Consider the following 16,519-nt stretch of genomic DNA (forward strand, 5'->3'; position numbering starts at 1 on the left):
CACACTCGAAATTAAAATTAAATAAGTTTTTGGGGGTGTAAGTGTGGAACAGCACAGCTACAACAATAAAAAAATAATAAACTTAAAGCATGAAAATCTGAAGTGTAAAGAAAATAGAGAAGAAAAGAAGGCAGACAGACAGACAAAAATGAAAAATTTCCAACACCTTGGTAACCTAATCAGAAGACGTATTTGTACAGCTATGATGACGATGATGATGCGATTGCTCTGGTATGAATGTTATTTTTGCCCCGTTTTTCTTTTATTGTTATATATACGATATTCGTTAGGTATGAATGTATGGATTTTTAGACGGTTCAGTTCGGTTGCTTAGGTGGTAGCGAAGGCAGCCGTTGCTGATTACAATTACATGGTAATTGTTGTGAATGACACCGTTGGGTGTCATCGCATGATTTGAAGGCATCTCTTCGTGTCATTGTTTGTTTTTAGTTTAAAAGTCAACATACTACTCGCTCCAACTACAACCAAATGTAGATGCCACCAACGTCAGACGACTAACTTGATGTTGAAAGAAATAGAAAATAAAGCAAAAACCTAACTAAAAAGGTAAAAAAAGTGAAAATTTTTTTTTCTGCATAATTATAAAATTTTCACAACTACAACAGCGGACCATGTGAACTTCAAAGTTACAATAAAAGAAATAGCTAGCATCAGCTAACGTTTTAAGCCTGGGTTATAAGACAAACATATGTTTGTATATAATTCTGCTGATGTTGTTGTAGTTGTAAATAAATTTAAACTTTTGCGGTAAATGCGAAAAAAACAAACCAATCAAATGCGATTTTCTTCTACTACTTACACTCTACGCATTAGAGTGTTTTTTTACGATTATAGTTGATATTTGGTATGTATGCTTTTGTATATAACTTTTAAGGGAGTAGGTGGTCTTTGAACTTTATAAAATTGTGTAAGTGGAGTCAGCTCGATAGCCATTGTATAGCGCTCACTATTTAAAACATTCCTTTACTATTTCCTTTCATTATAGCAAAATTTGGACACAATTTCTTATACTAATTTAATTTGTAGTTTTGATTAGGTCAGCTTTCTTCGAAATCATATTGATCTCAGCTGATCACGTTTTCTTAATTTTTCTTTGTGTACAATTAACAATTTAATTTATTGGGTGTGTTTCAACCAATTTTTAAAGTTTTATCAATAGATAAGAATACTAGCAACTGTTTGTAGTAGTCAAACATCGATCAATCTTCATTTCCGTTTATATTCCTAGAATTTGTAGATTGTTTTCTTATCGCGACCATTGAGTTTTCATTTGAATTTTATTTTCTTTGTGAATATGAAAAGATTTATTGCAATAATTTAGTTTTAAATATAATCGACTATTTTTGACTGACAGAATACACGATAACTTGTCCATCACTTTTGAATAGGTCTAATGTATTTTATGAATTTTTATTTTGGAGTTTTTGGTAATGAGGCGTGGATAAGTTAATACTTTCGTATTTTTTTTTTTGTATGAATTTTATAAACAAATCGATGCCAAAACATATCATTAGTATAGGGGAATTTGTTATTAAGATTATCTAATGTTGAGAGAGGTCTCTGACTTTTAACTAAGGAGTGCGCACGATAAATTTGGTGCTTACATTGAACTAACAATTATGTTCAAGTTTATTACTAACCATTATCTTAGAATTTTAGTTGTTTTTATGTAAATTTTTTAACGTAACTGCGATATTTTTTTCGAACTTTTAGTCTATTAAGTTACGAAATTTACACATTTTTATACCCTTCACATACGCGAGAAGGGTATATATATCCAGCATATATATGTATATGTATATAAAAGCTAAAAAAATCGCTTTTCACTACTTATTCCTTAGCATTTTCACTCATTATTTTAATGCGCTGATAACATTGGGTGCAAGTACTTACCACGCTCGCTTACAAATCACTACTTATATAAGTACTTACAAACAATGAACTTACAAATAACAAACGTCCAATAATGGTTTTCACACAAAAACACCATTTTCTTTCTGTGTTTGTGAAAAACAGTTGCTAGCGCGCAATTCAACAAAATGTGCAAATACAACGGCAAAACTTGAAATAAAGTACTTTCTTAGCTGATTATATGTAAGTCATTATTCAGTACTCTTATACTTAAAAGTAATGCAGACGGTATGTAGTTATGTAAGTAAAAGTCATTACTGAGTTTTTGCTGGGTATGTACGTAAGTGTGTTATATAGTTAAAAAATGTTAATTTTGGATCTCATAAGGTATAAACACAATTTGTAACTATTATCGGAATCTTCAACACTTCTATCAGACATGCGTTTGGGAAGAACGTTATTTAAAATCAGCAAAATCAGATATAAGGAAAAATCCGAAACAACCTCTGAAAATTTCATCAAAAATTAAGATTATATAAAATGGGACTTCTTTTATACATTTTTCTTCAAAAGGTACTTTTTATCTATAATATTTAATTAAGCATGTAGAGCCTGGTTTAAGTAAGAACCAATAAAAGGTAACTTTTTGATACTTTTTCGTTCTTCAAAAGGTACTTTTTGAATTTTTTATAGTATTGAAACTAGAAACATGAAACTAAGCATGTAGAGCCCGGAGTAAATGAGAACATATGAAAGGGGACTTTTTCGTTCTTCAAAGGGTACTTTTTGTATTTTTTATAGTATTGAACCTAGAAACATAAAATTATAAAATATGAGCTAATGAAAATCTGTAGGAAAGGTTTTTTTGGTACTTTTTCGTCTATGACTGGTACTTTTTGGTTTTTAGGCACATACATACACAGCACCCTGATTGAATGAAATTTTACAAAAAGGGACTTTCTGGTACTTTTTCGTTTTACAACAAATCTGGCCTCTGAGATTCGAGATATCGTGTCATAAACATAAAATTAAAAATTCAGAGCTAATGAAAACCTGTAGGAAAGGTTGTTTTGGTACTTTTTCGTTCTATGACTGTTATTTTTTGGGTTTTAGATACACGCAGCACCCTGATTGAATGAAAACCTACAAAAGGGGACTTTCTGGTACTATTTCGTTTTACAACGAATCTGGCCTCTCCATCACATCTGAGATTCGAGATATCGTGTGCTGAAATTTGAAAAGACGCCATTTTTGGCCCTTTGTTGTATATCATCTAAAAGCCCATTCTATAAGCTTAACGTCTGACATATCTTCTTTCTTCTTCAAAATATCTCCACTTAAAGCTTGATACAACAACGTACATTTTGACTTTATTTTCAATTTTGAGTCGATTGGAACATCCTCAGGTGGGTAAGAATCCAATATTTTTTTGTGTTTTAAACGAAGCTGTTTTAACATCTCAAAATGAGCAAAAAATTTTGTTTTTTCAAACTGCAGGACTCAATCTATCAAATCCCAGATGTGATGGAGAAAATCTGAGGTTAGATACAAATTTAGAAAAGTATAACTAGGGCTTTGTCGGCCTGTGTTATTGAAGCCATTATCTTCCATTTCAATAATTTGATTTTAAACAAAACGATTCTTTGACCATTTTTTATTAAAATTTTCGAAAATTTTATATTAATAGAAAGGAAACATTGGGGGTTTTACATAACTTCATAATTAACGTACATACGTAACTAACAAGTATTAGTAAGTGAAATAACTATGGATGGAAATAAAAGTGACCAATTGTATATCTTTCTAACCACAATTGAAAAGTTTAAAGAAATTTCATAAAAATACTTTCAATATTTAGTTAAAAACACACAAACATATGTTTCATTTAATTAAGATTTTCCGGCATAAAAGGAGGCTCCACTTCCTTAACTCTCCCTGTACAACAGCATTGAGAAAATGTCAAACACCACACACAGCAACAACAACATTCAACAAACGTGATGTGGTTGGAGGTTGTTGTTGTGGCTGCTTATTGTTTGTGGTGTTAGTTTTCAAAAAGAGATCTTTGGCGCAAGTTTGTTGGTTTATCTTGCCACCTTTAAAACTTTTTTTAAAAATAAAATATTTTTATATCATGCTGCTTTTTGGCCATTTTTTGTCATTGTCGGCAGCTTCAACTCTATTTGAAACATTTTGAAAATTATGATATTTATTTATACGAGTTGTTTGTTGTACATGTTTGAATGTAGTTAATGTTGTTATTATTATTTTTTTTATTATTACTGTTGAACTTGGGCGTTTGTTTTTTTTAATATTTCTGCGTTGTTGTTTTTTTTTCTTAAATAAATGTATAAATTAATAAAGAAGATGCTTTGAACTCGGGATGTGTGAACAATTTAAATAAAAGTAAAAGTTTATTATTATTTTTTTATTTGTTTTTATACAGAGGTCGGTCACATGTTTGAAAAATGAGAAGACAATTTTATAAAAATTTTTCTGTTTTCTGAAAAACTTTTGTACGTGCATTTGATTATGTAATTGTTTTTTTTTTGTTAAATAGTTTTGTTATAGAATCGACCTAATTTGGGGTTTATATTTTTTAGTTATAATTTTTTTAGTGTGACAATTATATAATTTTTGTATTTATTTCCCGGTTTCTATTAACTGTCAGTCACTGTGTTTTGTATACCTATTTTTCGCTGCTGTCGTTTTTCTTTTCATTTAATTATATTGTTCGTAAATAAGTATTTACTAGATTTTTGTATTAAAGTTTATTTTGTTAAATCGTTTTATTATGAAACAGTAACTACTTTTAGTTTAAGGCGTTATTTTTTTCATTTTAGTTGTTTATTTTATTACACGCGTGCTGCACTTGCATTTGATAATTGATATGTGTGAATTTTCAAGAGGTTTGGGGGGAACGATTCCTAAGTGCAGTTGCCTATAAATTGATAAAGTGGACTGCAACAAAGTAACTGTAATGTAAAATCAGTCTATGAAGTAACCAAAGCATACAAAACTTGTAATGTACGTAACTAACTAACTAACTAACTAACTAACTAACTAACTAACGAACGACAAACGAACGAACGAACGAACGAACGAACGAACGAACGAACGAACAAAACGAACGAACGAACGAACGAACGAACGAACGAAACGAACGAACGAACGAACGAACGAACGAACGAACGAACGAACGAAACGAACGAACGAACGAACGAACGAACGAACGAACGAACGAAACGAACGAACGAACGAACGAACGAACGAACGAACGAAACGAACGAACGAACGAACAACGAACGAACGAACGAACGAACGAACGAAACGAACGAACGAACGAACGAACGAACGAACGAAGAACGAACGAACGAACGAACGAACGAACGAACGAACGAACGAACGAACGAACGAACGAACGAACGAACGAAACGAACGAACGAACGAACGAACAACGAACGAACGAACGAACGAACGAACGAACGAACGAACGAACGAACGAACGAACGAAAGAACGAAGAACGAACGAACGAACGAAAAACGAAACGAACGAACGAACGAACGAACGAACGAACGAACGAACGAAGAACGAACGAACGAACGAACGAACGAACGAACGAACGAACGAACGAAACGAACGAACGAACGAACGAAAAAACGAACGAACGAACGAACGAACGAACGAACGAACAAACGAACGAACGAACGAACGAACGAACGAACGAAACGAACGAACGAAACGAACGACGAACGAACGAACGAACGAACGAACGAACGAACGAACGAACGAACGAACGAACGAACGAACGAACGAACGAAGAACGAACGAACGAACGAACGAACGAACGAACGAACGAAAACGAACGAACGAACGAACGAAAACGAAGAACGAACGAACGAACGAAACGAACGAACGAACGAACGAACAACAACGAACGAACGAACGAACGAACGAACGAACGAACGAACGAACGAAAACGAACGAACGAAAACGACGAACGAACGAACGAACGAACGAACGAACGAACGAACGAACGAACGAACGAACGAACGAACGACGAACGAACGAACGAACGAACGAACGAACGAACGAAACGAACGAACGAACGAACGAACGAACGAAGAACGAACGAACGAACGAACGAACGAACGAACGAACGAAACGAACGAAACGAACGAACGAACGAACGAACGAAACGAACGAACGAACGAAACGAACGAACGAACGAACGAACGAACGAAAACGAACAACGAACGAACGAACGAACGAACGAAACGAACGAACGAACGAACGAACGAACGAACGAACAACGAACGAACGAACGAAACGAACGAACTAAAACGACGAACTAACTAACGAACTAACTAAACTAACTAACTAACGAACTAACGAACGAACTAACTAACTAACAAACAAACAAACAAACAAAAAACTAACGAAAACTAACGAACTAACTAACGAACGAACAAACAAAAACTAATAACTAAACTAACTAATAACAACTAACTAACTAACAACTAACTAAAACTAACTAACGACTAACTGAACTACTAACTAACTAACTACTAACTAACTAACAACTAACTAACTAACAACGAACTACTAACGAACTAACTAACTAACGAACTAACTAACACAACTAAACTAACTAACTAACTAAACTAACTAACTAACGAAAACTAACTAACTAACTAACTAACTAACTAACTAAATAAAAACTAACTAAGTAACTAACTAACTAATACCATACAATAATAGTCAGGGCTGCCAGATAAAAAAAACGGTAATTTTCATATATGGGACCTGTCACAGAATTGCATTCCGATCGAAAGTGGAATTATCTTTCCTAATTTTCTTCTTCAAAAAAGGAAAATGAAAACTTTTTGGGAATGAAACCACTTCACATTTTCAACGTGGAACTGACAATAGTTTAGAGTTATTATTTTTTAAGTTTTTATCGATTTATTTACAAGTTATAATTCGACTTTCGATCGGAATGGAATTCTGTGACAGGTCTGTATATCTCGATCCAATCGATATTGATAAAGCAAACTTTGTGTTACTGTCATGTGAATTATTTTTCCCTAGTTTTTGTAAATGTTCCTTTTGTAAAGTTCAATTTTAACAATAAATTCGTAAGAGTTCCAAAAAATCATTGTAAAAAATCATGCAATCATGTTTATTCTAAGTTTACTCTGATTAAAACTTAATATTCTTTAGCCCAATGTTTCATAACATATCAAACATTATACACTTTCTTTCCTTAAACAAATAATAACAAACTACAACTTATTACGAAATAATTATTTAGCATTAAATAGTCAATGACTTTATATAAATCTTGGCAATTGTTAAACCACTTACAACAGCTAACAATTTTAACACTCTGTTGTTAGGCTATAAAAAAGCATTAATACCCCAAAACCATCAATAGAAAAACACACTAGGGGAAACATTAAATGTCAACTCAAAAACTGCAATTTTTGTACAAAAAAACTAATCCACAACAAGTGTAAACAGCGTTACTACCTCAATTACAATTGTTATAAAATTGTATAAATACTAAGTAAACAAAAACCGATAGCAACAAAATGTTTAATATATTGACACATGTCGATAATCATCAAAATTTATACCGACACAAACAAAAAAGACAGTGAAGTAATGAAATGAAGAATGTTTTTATAAAGAAAAACACTGAATAAATAAATAAATATTTGTATGTTTGATTTGTTAAAGAAATAAAAGTGATTAAAATCGCTAAAAATGTGAAAGACGCGTTACGGTTTTAATATTATAAAATCGTAATTACTAAATTAAATGCAAGAGCTACGGGAATGGTTAAATGAATGAATGATGAAAATAAATGATATGAGTTTTAAATCGATGGGCATTAGTTAGTTGGATAATATCTACTGTAATTACAAACGCAAAACAAACAGAAATTACATAAAATCTTCAAGCATTTGGAAAAAGTAGATATGAATTAGTGGTGAAAAATGTGTGAATTAAAACTGAGAGTTGTTATCATATATTTAATATTTTATAAACTACCCTCCACCATAAACAATATTCAAATGTTTTCGACTATAGCTTTATAAGGCTCTAATGACGTGCAGATAGAAAGAAGTTCGATAAATACCGTTTCCCTTTAACCAAGTACCTCAATCTCAATTTTATCTTTTATTAATATCTTTTGGAATCAAATTGTAGCTCTGTATGTATGTATTAATTTTGATTAGAAAATATGATGAAGTTTAAAATGATACCAAAATGTGCTTATTTTAAGTATTTCGTTTTTAATTTGTGCACGATTCCTACTTGATTTCAGGATTGAGAAGATTTTGGAAAAATTTTCATCAGCAAAAAACTGTGCTTTTTTCAAGAATTCTTGTTCTTGATTTGAGCTTGATTCCTACTTGATTTCAGAACATTTTATAACATTATTAATAAGTCGTTATTAGACGACTTCTTAGTAAGTATTCAGTGTGTTACAATTGAAAGTCATTATCAAGTTTTTGTTGGGATGTTAATAACTAATTAAGAATCATATGTTAGTTTAAGAATTTTTTGTACAGTAGTCCAGTCCGGTGATTTTCCTTTTAGTCGATTTTAATTGTTCGTTGTCTTGTATAGTTTTGATTAAACCGAAATTTGTAAGAGATTTTTTCCGGTTGACAAGGAAATGCATGATCTTACTTATGGGACGAACGAACTACAAGGCTCCGGGGGCATGTTATCTTGATGAAAGACCCCATCTTGGTGTTATTACAAACCCGGGGAAAAAAGGTGCAATCAGTACCACTATCGGCACTATAAACTGGTGATGATCAAATGTATTCTCAGCCTTTCTTAGGAATGACATGGGGTCGAACCGGGAGACCACATAATCTGGTACTACGAGAACCGGTAGCCCGCAAGTCAGACTTTTTAATGTTGTTGTTGCAGCGACACGTCTAAAGTCGGTGTGGCTGAGTTGACAACCCTCGGTCGTTGTTCGTTGAACTCCGAGTCGTTCCGGTGCGTAGAACCGACTGTCGTGGGAACGACTTTGTCTTGTCCCAGTTAGTGGTGAGGTAACTTCGGGGTGCACGTGGTGGCTGTGGTTTTAAATATAAATTCGCGGGAAGATAATGTTGGTTAAAAAAAACTGATGAAAGGTAAAGTTTATAATTCTAGAATCTAGATGGTGCTGCTGCCGAAACAACAGATACTTCCTGATACCTTGATGAAAGGCCCTCATCTTGGTGTATTGCAATCCCGGGGTAAAGAGGTGCTACTAGTACATCTAGTCTGCCGGGACTATAATGTCATTTCACTCCTCGGCTAGTTCTTGGATTGATTTGAAATGGGGTCTAACCAGAAACCACATAATCTGGTACTACAGGTGGCCAGTTGCCCGCCGTATTCGAGATTATGTGGTTAGTTGGTTGAGGTTCTTTCGGTATCCACGTAGTGGCTGTGGTTTAAACCCAAATTCGCGGGAAGTGTAAGTTGCGGTTAAAAGAATGATGAACAGTGAAATCTATATTTCGGATCAGTTCGGTGCTGTTGCCGAATGACAACAGATACCCCACAGAGGAGTGACTGTGGGAGTGAGCGTTGGAAATGAGTTGGTGTTAATTGCATATGATACAGGATGAATGTAGGGATATGCAGATCTCATCCGCCCTGTATACCTAAAGTGAGTCTGTCGTATGTTGTTCTCTTATGAGAGTGTCGAATTAATGGTAAAGTATCTTATACAAGTGAATTTTCCTTCCTTGTCCAGATATGTTCAGAGTAAACTCTGTTCATACCAGAATTACCACAGTGTGTCACTCTGAGTAAGAACAAAGTCTCTGTTTTTTTGATGGATTCGTACTTCGGTATAACGGTTACGTCTCTATAGGTCAACTCGGCAGGTCTTCACGTAAAGCACTCGACCTTAACCCCCATGTACCAGAATGAGTTGGTGTTAAGTGTATATGATACAGGATGGATATAGGGGTATGCGGATATTACTCATCCGTACACCTACACGCAGAGAAAAAAACATGGTTGTGGTAACCATGCTCTAAGAGCAACATATTATGGTTAAAATTATGATTGTAGTCTTAACATATTATCGTTATTGTAACAATTTTAAAATATCATATTATGATTAAATACCGTTAAAATATTTCATCATAATATTTTTCTATTTATCATAATAATATTGTTATACATGATCATATTATGATCCAATGTGTTCAAACATTCGTTTAAAAATATGTATCGAAATCATAAATAAAGATAACATATTTACAATACTTAACACACTTCGCCAATTTCAATTTGCTTCACAAAAACATAACTACATTATTCCATGGAAACTGAAATACTTATACATTTAATGTTATAAACCAAATGAGAATTATTTCAACTCATTTTATTGTCGCGTAAAAAAACACACACGAAAAAGTAATCTGTCTGAGCAAAAGTTGTTTTGTTGTTGTATTAATTTGTTGATGTATCAGCAGACATATAACAACATAACATATAATGGTTATTGATAACAACATAACATACAATGGTTATATAACATAACATATTATGGTTATTTGAAAGTTTAAATGGTTGTTAATAACATAATATATTTTCCTTGTTATCAGTATTTAGTTGTTGTAAAAATAATTATGATTCAGTGAATTATACTCAAATTTATAATTGCCTTGAACATGAAAATGTTTACAGTAACTAAAATATTGTAAAAATCTAATTAAAACAACAATTATATGTTTTTGAAAACAATATATTGTTACAGTAAACATGGGATAGTTGCAGTAACCATTTTGAACCATGTTTTTTCTCTGCGTGTAGAATGAGTGTGTCGGATGTTGTTCTCTATGAGTGTGTCGAATAAATGAGAAGTGACCTGGATTGAATGGTGATAGATGGAAGGTATCGTATACAAATGATACCATTGAATTTTCCTTCATTGTCCAGGGTTTACTCTGTTCATATCAGATTTACCAAAGTGTGTTGTCTGTGAGTAAGAACAAATCCTTGGCTTATTTTATGGATTCTAATGTCTCTAACTGAGTCTATTCGATTTGCATGGTGATAAACGGATGTCTTTTCATCTCGGAAATTAAGCAACGCGACAGCAATGGTCAGAGATTAGTAGCTCGAGAACTACAGTAAAGTGTTTGTACATGGACCGGCAGAACCATGCTCAAAAATTGCGTGTTACAAGCATAATGGGGCGGTGGTGAGTTGTCTAATCAGCTCAACCTGTGGTTGAAAAAGTACCACCGTGAAATATGGCCAACATGGCAGTTGTTCACGTAAAGCACTTCGACATCTTGTCTGTTGATTATGTTGAAAGATATTTAAAATCAGACTAGATCATCATTTCGATCTTTAATAAGATAAGATGTCATAATTAATTGACACATTTAACTGAAAATACTTAATGATGGTCAACAATATGAGAATTAAATCATCTATCAACTCTCATCAACATTAAGTAAAATTTCAACGTTATGATTTGATTACAGATGTGGTAAATTTAATTACATGTATGAATGAATAAATGACTAAATAAATGAATGTCTAAATTACTGGCTGACTGAATGAATGAGTAAATGAATAAATAGGAATATTTAATATGTAAATTGCATTTGTAAAATAAGTAAAATAAGTATTATTACACACAAAACATTTTTTAACGATCATGGTTCAGTGATTTTAATGTATTTCTTTTTTATCTGCTTTTTATGTGTTATTCCTGGACTTAAAGAAAAACTCATAAATATTTGTATTTCAGTTATTATGATTATTGTAATAAAAAAATCACACAATAACCAACATTATCATCTTCAACAGCGAAAAAAAGTGTGAGGCATGTTAAATAATTTTGTTTTTATACCCTACACCACTTTAGTGGGGAGGGTATATTGGATTTGTGCTGATGTTTGTAACATACAAAAATATTCGTCCTAGACCCACCTTAAAGTATACCAATCGGCTTAGAATCGTTTTCTGAGTCGATTAAGCTATGTCCGTCCGTCCGTCCGTCTGGCTGGCTGGCTGGCTGGCTGTCCATGTAAACCTTGTGCGCAAGCTACAGGTCGCAATTTTCAAGATAATTGGATGAAATTTGGCATGCACATTTTATTTGACCCAAGGACGAAGCCTATTGAAAATGGTTAAAATCGGTCCATTATTTCACCTAGCCCCCATAGAACAGAACCCCCGAAAAGGGCTTCTGAGCTCTTAATTATGTTAAATATACAGATATATCGATAATATATGGCACAACTAAGTTTTATAGAAGTCTTGATGACCCTGCCAAATTTCATAAAGATCGGGCCCCATTTGACCCTAGCTCCCATACAAAGTCCCCTTCAGAAAATTACTTGAATGTCCCAAATTAACTTATAAACACAAATATCGCGATGAAATTCAGCACAATAAAATATTATGTAAATATAAATATATTCACAAAATTTTATCGGGCTTGGTCCATATTTGCCCCTAGCCCCCATATAAAGCCTCTTTTAGAAAATTAGTTTTTCATCCATAAATTGCTTAAATGTATCGGAACAAGGGAATATTGAAGATAAATGCTTTATTATGAAAAATAAATCACATTTAATATTCATAACTGGTGTAGGGTATCATATGGTCGGCCTCGCCCGACTATACTTTCTTACTTGTTTTTTTTCTGTTTTACTTCTTGGACAACAATTAAAATCGTAATGTTACATAAAAATTAAAGATTTTTTTTTCTGTTGTTGTCTATTTCTTTGTTTTTACTATTGTTTTTTGTTTTTTGGTTTAAACTAAATAAAATGTGTAATAAAACGAAGAAGTGCGAAAATTTTTTAACTATACGCTTCAAAAGTTTTTAATTTTTTTCGATGCTTTTTTTTCCTCTTCTTTAGTTTTTGTCTTAGAGTCGTCTCTTAATTTTAAATATAACGGTAACATAAATGTTGACGGCAATGAGGAGGTTCAACTTCCTCATCATCATATCGTCATAATCACTCATTAAGCCGTCCGTGTTTTTGTTTTCTTTTGTTTTATAGATTTTTACTTGTAATTATTACGGATATTTGGAGCAGTCTGCTATTATAGCTGTTTAATTATTAGGGGTCGTCTGTCTGTGTGGGAAATTTAGTGCAAAAAAAAAATTGCTGGTAGAGATGTTTATTAATTTGCATATTAAATGGAAATTCTAATTATATTTTACAAGTTGCAAACTTGTTAAAGGTGTAAATATTTTTATTGTGAGATTTTTTTTTGGCATTATAATTATAAAAAAAAACTGCAAGAAAATCAGATGTAGGTATACGCTGGTTATATAAAATTTTAGTTGGAAAACAAACGAAAAACTGGACTACCCCAGCAATAGCACAGATTGAAAAGTAAGGAGTTAAAATGCAAATATAAAAAAATATAAAGCACACTCGCTTACATGTAAGTACTTAATTAATTACTTACAGATATGGCGTTAAAAGTTTGTTTTGATTGGTTATATGTATATGTACGTATGAGTCATTATTAGCGAACTTAAAAGTAATGCAGAAGGTATGAAATGGTCATTTCAAAGTAAATTGTATAGGTACATGCATTACTAAGTTTATGCTGGGACCTTTGGTATATATAATTTTCGATCATTCTAAACATTATAATTAAGACATTAATTTTTTTATGATGATTAATACATTTCGTCAATATAGTTCCTTGACAAGTACTTAAGAGAACTCGTATTAACTGTTGCAAAGTCAAAGTATAACTCTCATTGTTATCCACTGATCTTCTGCTATTTAAGAAACCATCTTTTGGACTGACTTTTGATTATAACTTTTCCATATAGTAACAATTCGTAATGAAAGCTGCACAATGGTATAGAAAGGAAAGGAAGGGATATCGATTATATATTCGCTAATTAAGGAATTTTAGATGGGCCAATATGTTTTCAAAACTTTTTTTGTTGAAATTAAGGAATTCATGATAAAAACCTTCAAAATTTATTTTTAGTTTTGCATTTACCAAAAAGCCTTCTAAGCATATTCTATTTGAAAAATTTTATTGTAACGAATTCTGGAAAAGATTACAAGCAAAGAGTGCACTTTTTTGGTTTATTTTTGTATTCAATTGCTAAAATTTTATATAATTTTAAAGACTTTTCTATGGTCTTTGCTATTGGCTAGTCTAATCTATAGACCATTGTCTAGTTTATAGACTACTATATTCTCTATTGTCTAGTTTAAGGACCAGTCTATTGACTTGTTTAATAACTAATCTATGTGTTTTTAACTAGACGTTTAAAGTTTTTCTTTTATTAGACTATGGGTTCATCTAATGATTTCTCTATGGTCTAGTGACTATTCTATTAATTAGTCTTTGGACTAGCTTTAAAACTATAATCTATGGTCTAGTCCACAGAATAATCTTTTGTCTAGCATATAGAATAGTGTATTGTCTAGTCAATGGACTAGTCTTCCGGTATATCTGGAAGGAACTATAGGCTATCTTTTGTTTTGTAATCTCAAGTAGGCCACACCCACATACAAAGTAAGTCTTAAAAGTCGTATATCTCAGAAACTGGAACAGCTTCTGTATAAAAAAACTTTGATATCCATGTGAACGGGACAAAATAGACAGTCCAGCTACAGTGGGCGTGGTACCTCCCATATAAAGAAGAACTTAAATTTGAGAAAATATAACAGCTAGTCCTTAAATTTTTTCGGAGCCACTTTAGCATCAACATGAATATTTTGGACAACAAATTGGCGGACTAGCAATAGGGTCTGTGGCATCTCCCATAGGAATTAAATACTAAAATTCGTTTATCTGCGAAACAGAAACAGCCAGAGTCTTCAAATTTTATATGAAAAACTTTGACATTCATATGAACGTATAGGGACAGTCTAACTACAGTGGGCGTGGCACCTCCCATACAAAGAAAAACTTAAATTAGTATATTTAAGAAAATATAACAGCTAGAGTCCTCAAATTTTTTTGGAGCACTTTAGTATCAACATGAATATTTCATTCATTGCAAATTTTATGTTTCTTAGTTTAATACTTCCAACTACCAGTCGAACGACAAAAGAATCAAAAAGTACCAGTTGAAGAACAAAACGTACCAAATTCACTTTTGTAGATTTTTATACAAATCTGAATCCTGCACATAGGAAAAAAATATACACGCCTGTTACCAAATTGACACCAAATTTTTCAGTAACATCCGTTGTCAAGTACATACAACAACAACATGTAATGTAGACCACGAAACTTTGTCAATATTACAACAATTCGTTGTTGCAATCTAAACTTTATGCACATCCGTTGTCTAAATGTTCACAAACGTTGTTAAATTTTAGAGGTTAGGCCCTTATTTACTCTCACCCTAAAAGTAACACTACTTTTTTAAACTAAATATAATTTTGTTTTTCTTAATGTAAAAATTAAAGTGTTGATAACTTTATTAAATATGTCTCTAAAGTTTCTTAAAATAAAAAGGCTCCTTTTAACAGTTTAAACTGTTATTGATAAAAGTATAGAAGTCTAATAAAATATTAGTTTTTGTAATAAAAAATATTGAAACCAGAAATTTCTTTAAGTGTAAATTTCGTCCTCTAATTCTAAAGGACTTGTTTTCCATGACCTTAGTTAATTTTAACACATTAGCGTGTAGAAAAATTAACAACTCAGTTTGTATCTCCATAAAAATTATCACAGCAGGTTTTCTGGGATTTTTCACGATCTGTCTAAACAAAGTAATGGATTTTCCATAAACCCAGGTCATTAATCATTTGTAGACATATAAGTCACACACACAATAAGTATTATACGCATAAAGAAAACAAATCCTTGTATTTTTGAAAAAAAAGCAATTAACAGCTTACTTACCATTTTGTTAGAAATATAATCCACTCAAATAATTGTCAGCAAAGAAAATAATAAATTTCACAACACCAAATTAAGTTGTTAGTTGGACACTTTTAAATATTAGTAATTTTCTTGTTTGAATAAAAGAAAAAAAAACACTTTAATTTTTAGTTAAAAATTTTTGGTTTTTAAAACATTTCTTGGTGTTTTTTTGTTTGATATTTTTTAACAAAAATTCTTTATATTTTTTAAAAAATTATATACTTTTCACAATTATTAATATTTTCTTGCAATAATTTCTCGCAAAATTTTCGATTATTTTGTATTTGAAACTCTCAACTAATAAAATATGAACCGTTCATGCGCGCATGCGCATTTGCACTGAAGTATTCGCCTGATTTGTTACAGGTAACTACTTGCTGCTGTTGCTGCTGCCAAAACCATCCAAACAATACAACAACTAAACAAACAATAAAAACAAAACCAAACTACTAAAACAACAAACTGCAAGTTTATCACAACTAACTAAAATACAAATAACAATTACAAATCTAGTTACAATGAGAGTGTCGGATTTTAGGAGAAAAACAAATATTAACAATGGAGAGAGAGTGAGAAAGAGAGTACTTTTAATTTATAATGTTAATTTCTTGGTAATATGTACATACAGTCAGGTATTTGTGAAATGTATTACTTTTTTTTTGTTGTTGTCAGCAAATTTTTCTATGCAAATCCAATCAACTTTTGTTTTGGAAGATTTACTGAATAATTTGAAGG

General features: G+C 32.0%; 1 protein-coding gene across 2 annotated transcripts in view; it reads right to left on the bottom strand.

Moving 5' to 3' along the window:
• The window catches only part of LOC119604080, a 45,689-nt gene extending 29,511 nt beyond the window's left edge, over positions 1-16,178 (bottom strand). For both annotated transcript variants that reach the window (XM_037956512.1, XM_037956513.1), the window contains exon 1: positions 15,764-16,178. In XM_037956512.1, coding sequence (XP_037812440.1) covers positions 15,764-15,766 — 3 coding nt within the window. In that variant the 5' untranslated portion in view covers positions 15,767-16,178. The remainder of the gene's footprint in view (positions 1-15,763) is intronic.
• Between the last annotated feature and the right edge of the window lie 341 nt (positions 16,179-16,519).

Source organism: Lucilia sericata, unplaced genomic scaffold, assembly GCF_015586225.1.
Source record: "Lucilia sericata isolate MDLA Ls3-8-SP2 unplaced genomic scaffold, ASM1558622v1 Contig000360F_arrow, whole genome shotgun sequence".
Taxonomy (NCBI): domain Eukaryota; kingdom Metazoa; phylum Arthropoda; class Insecta; order Diptera; family Calliphoridae; genus Lucilia; species Lucilia sericata.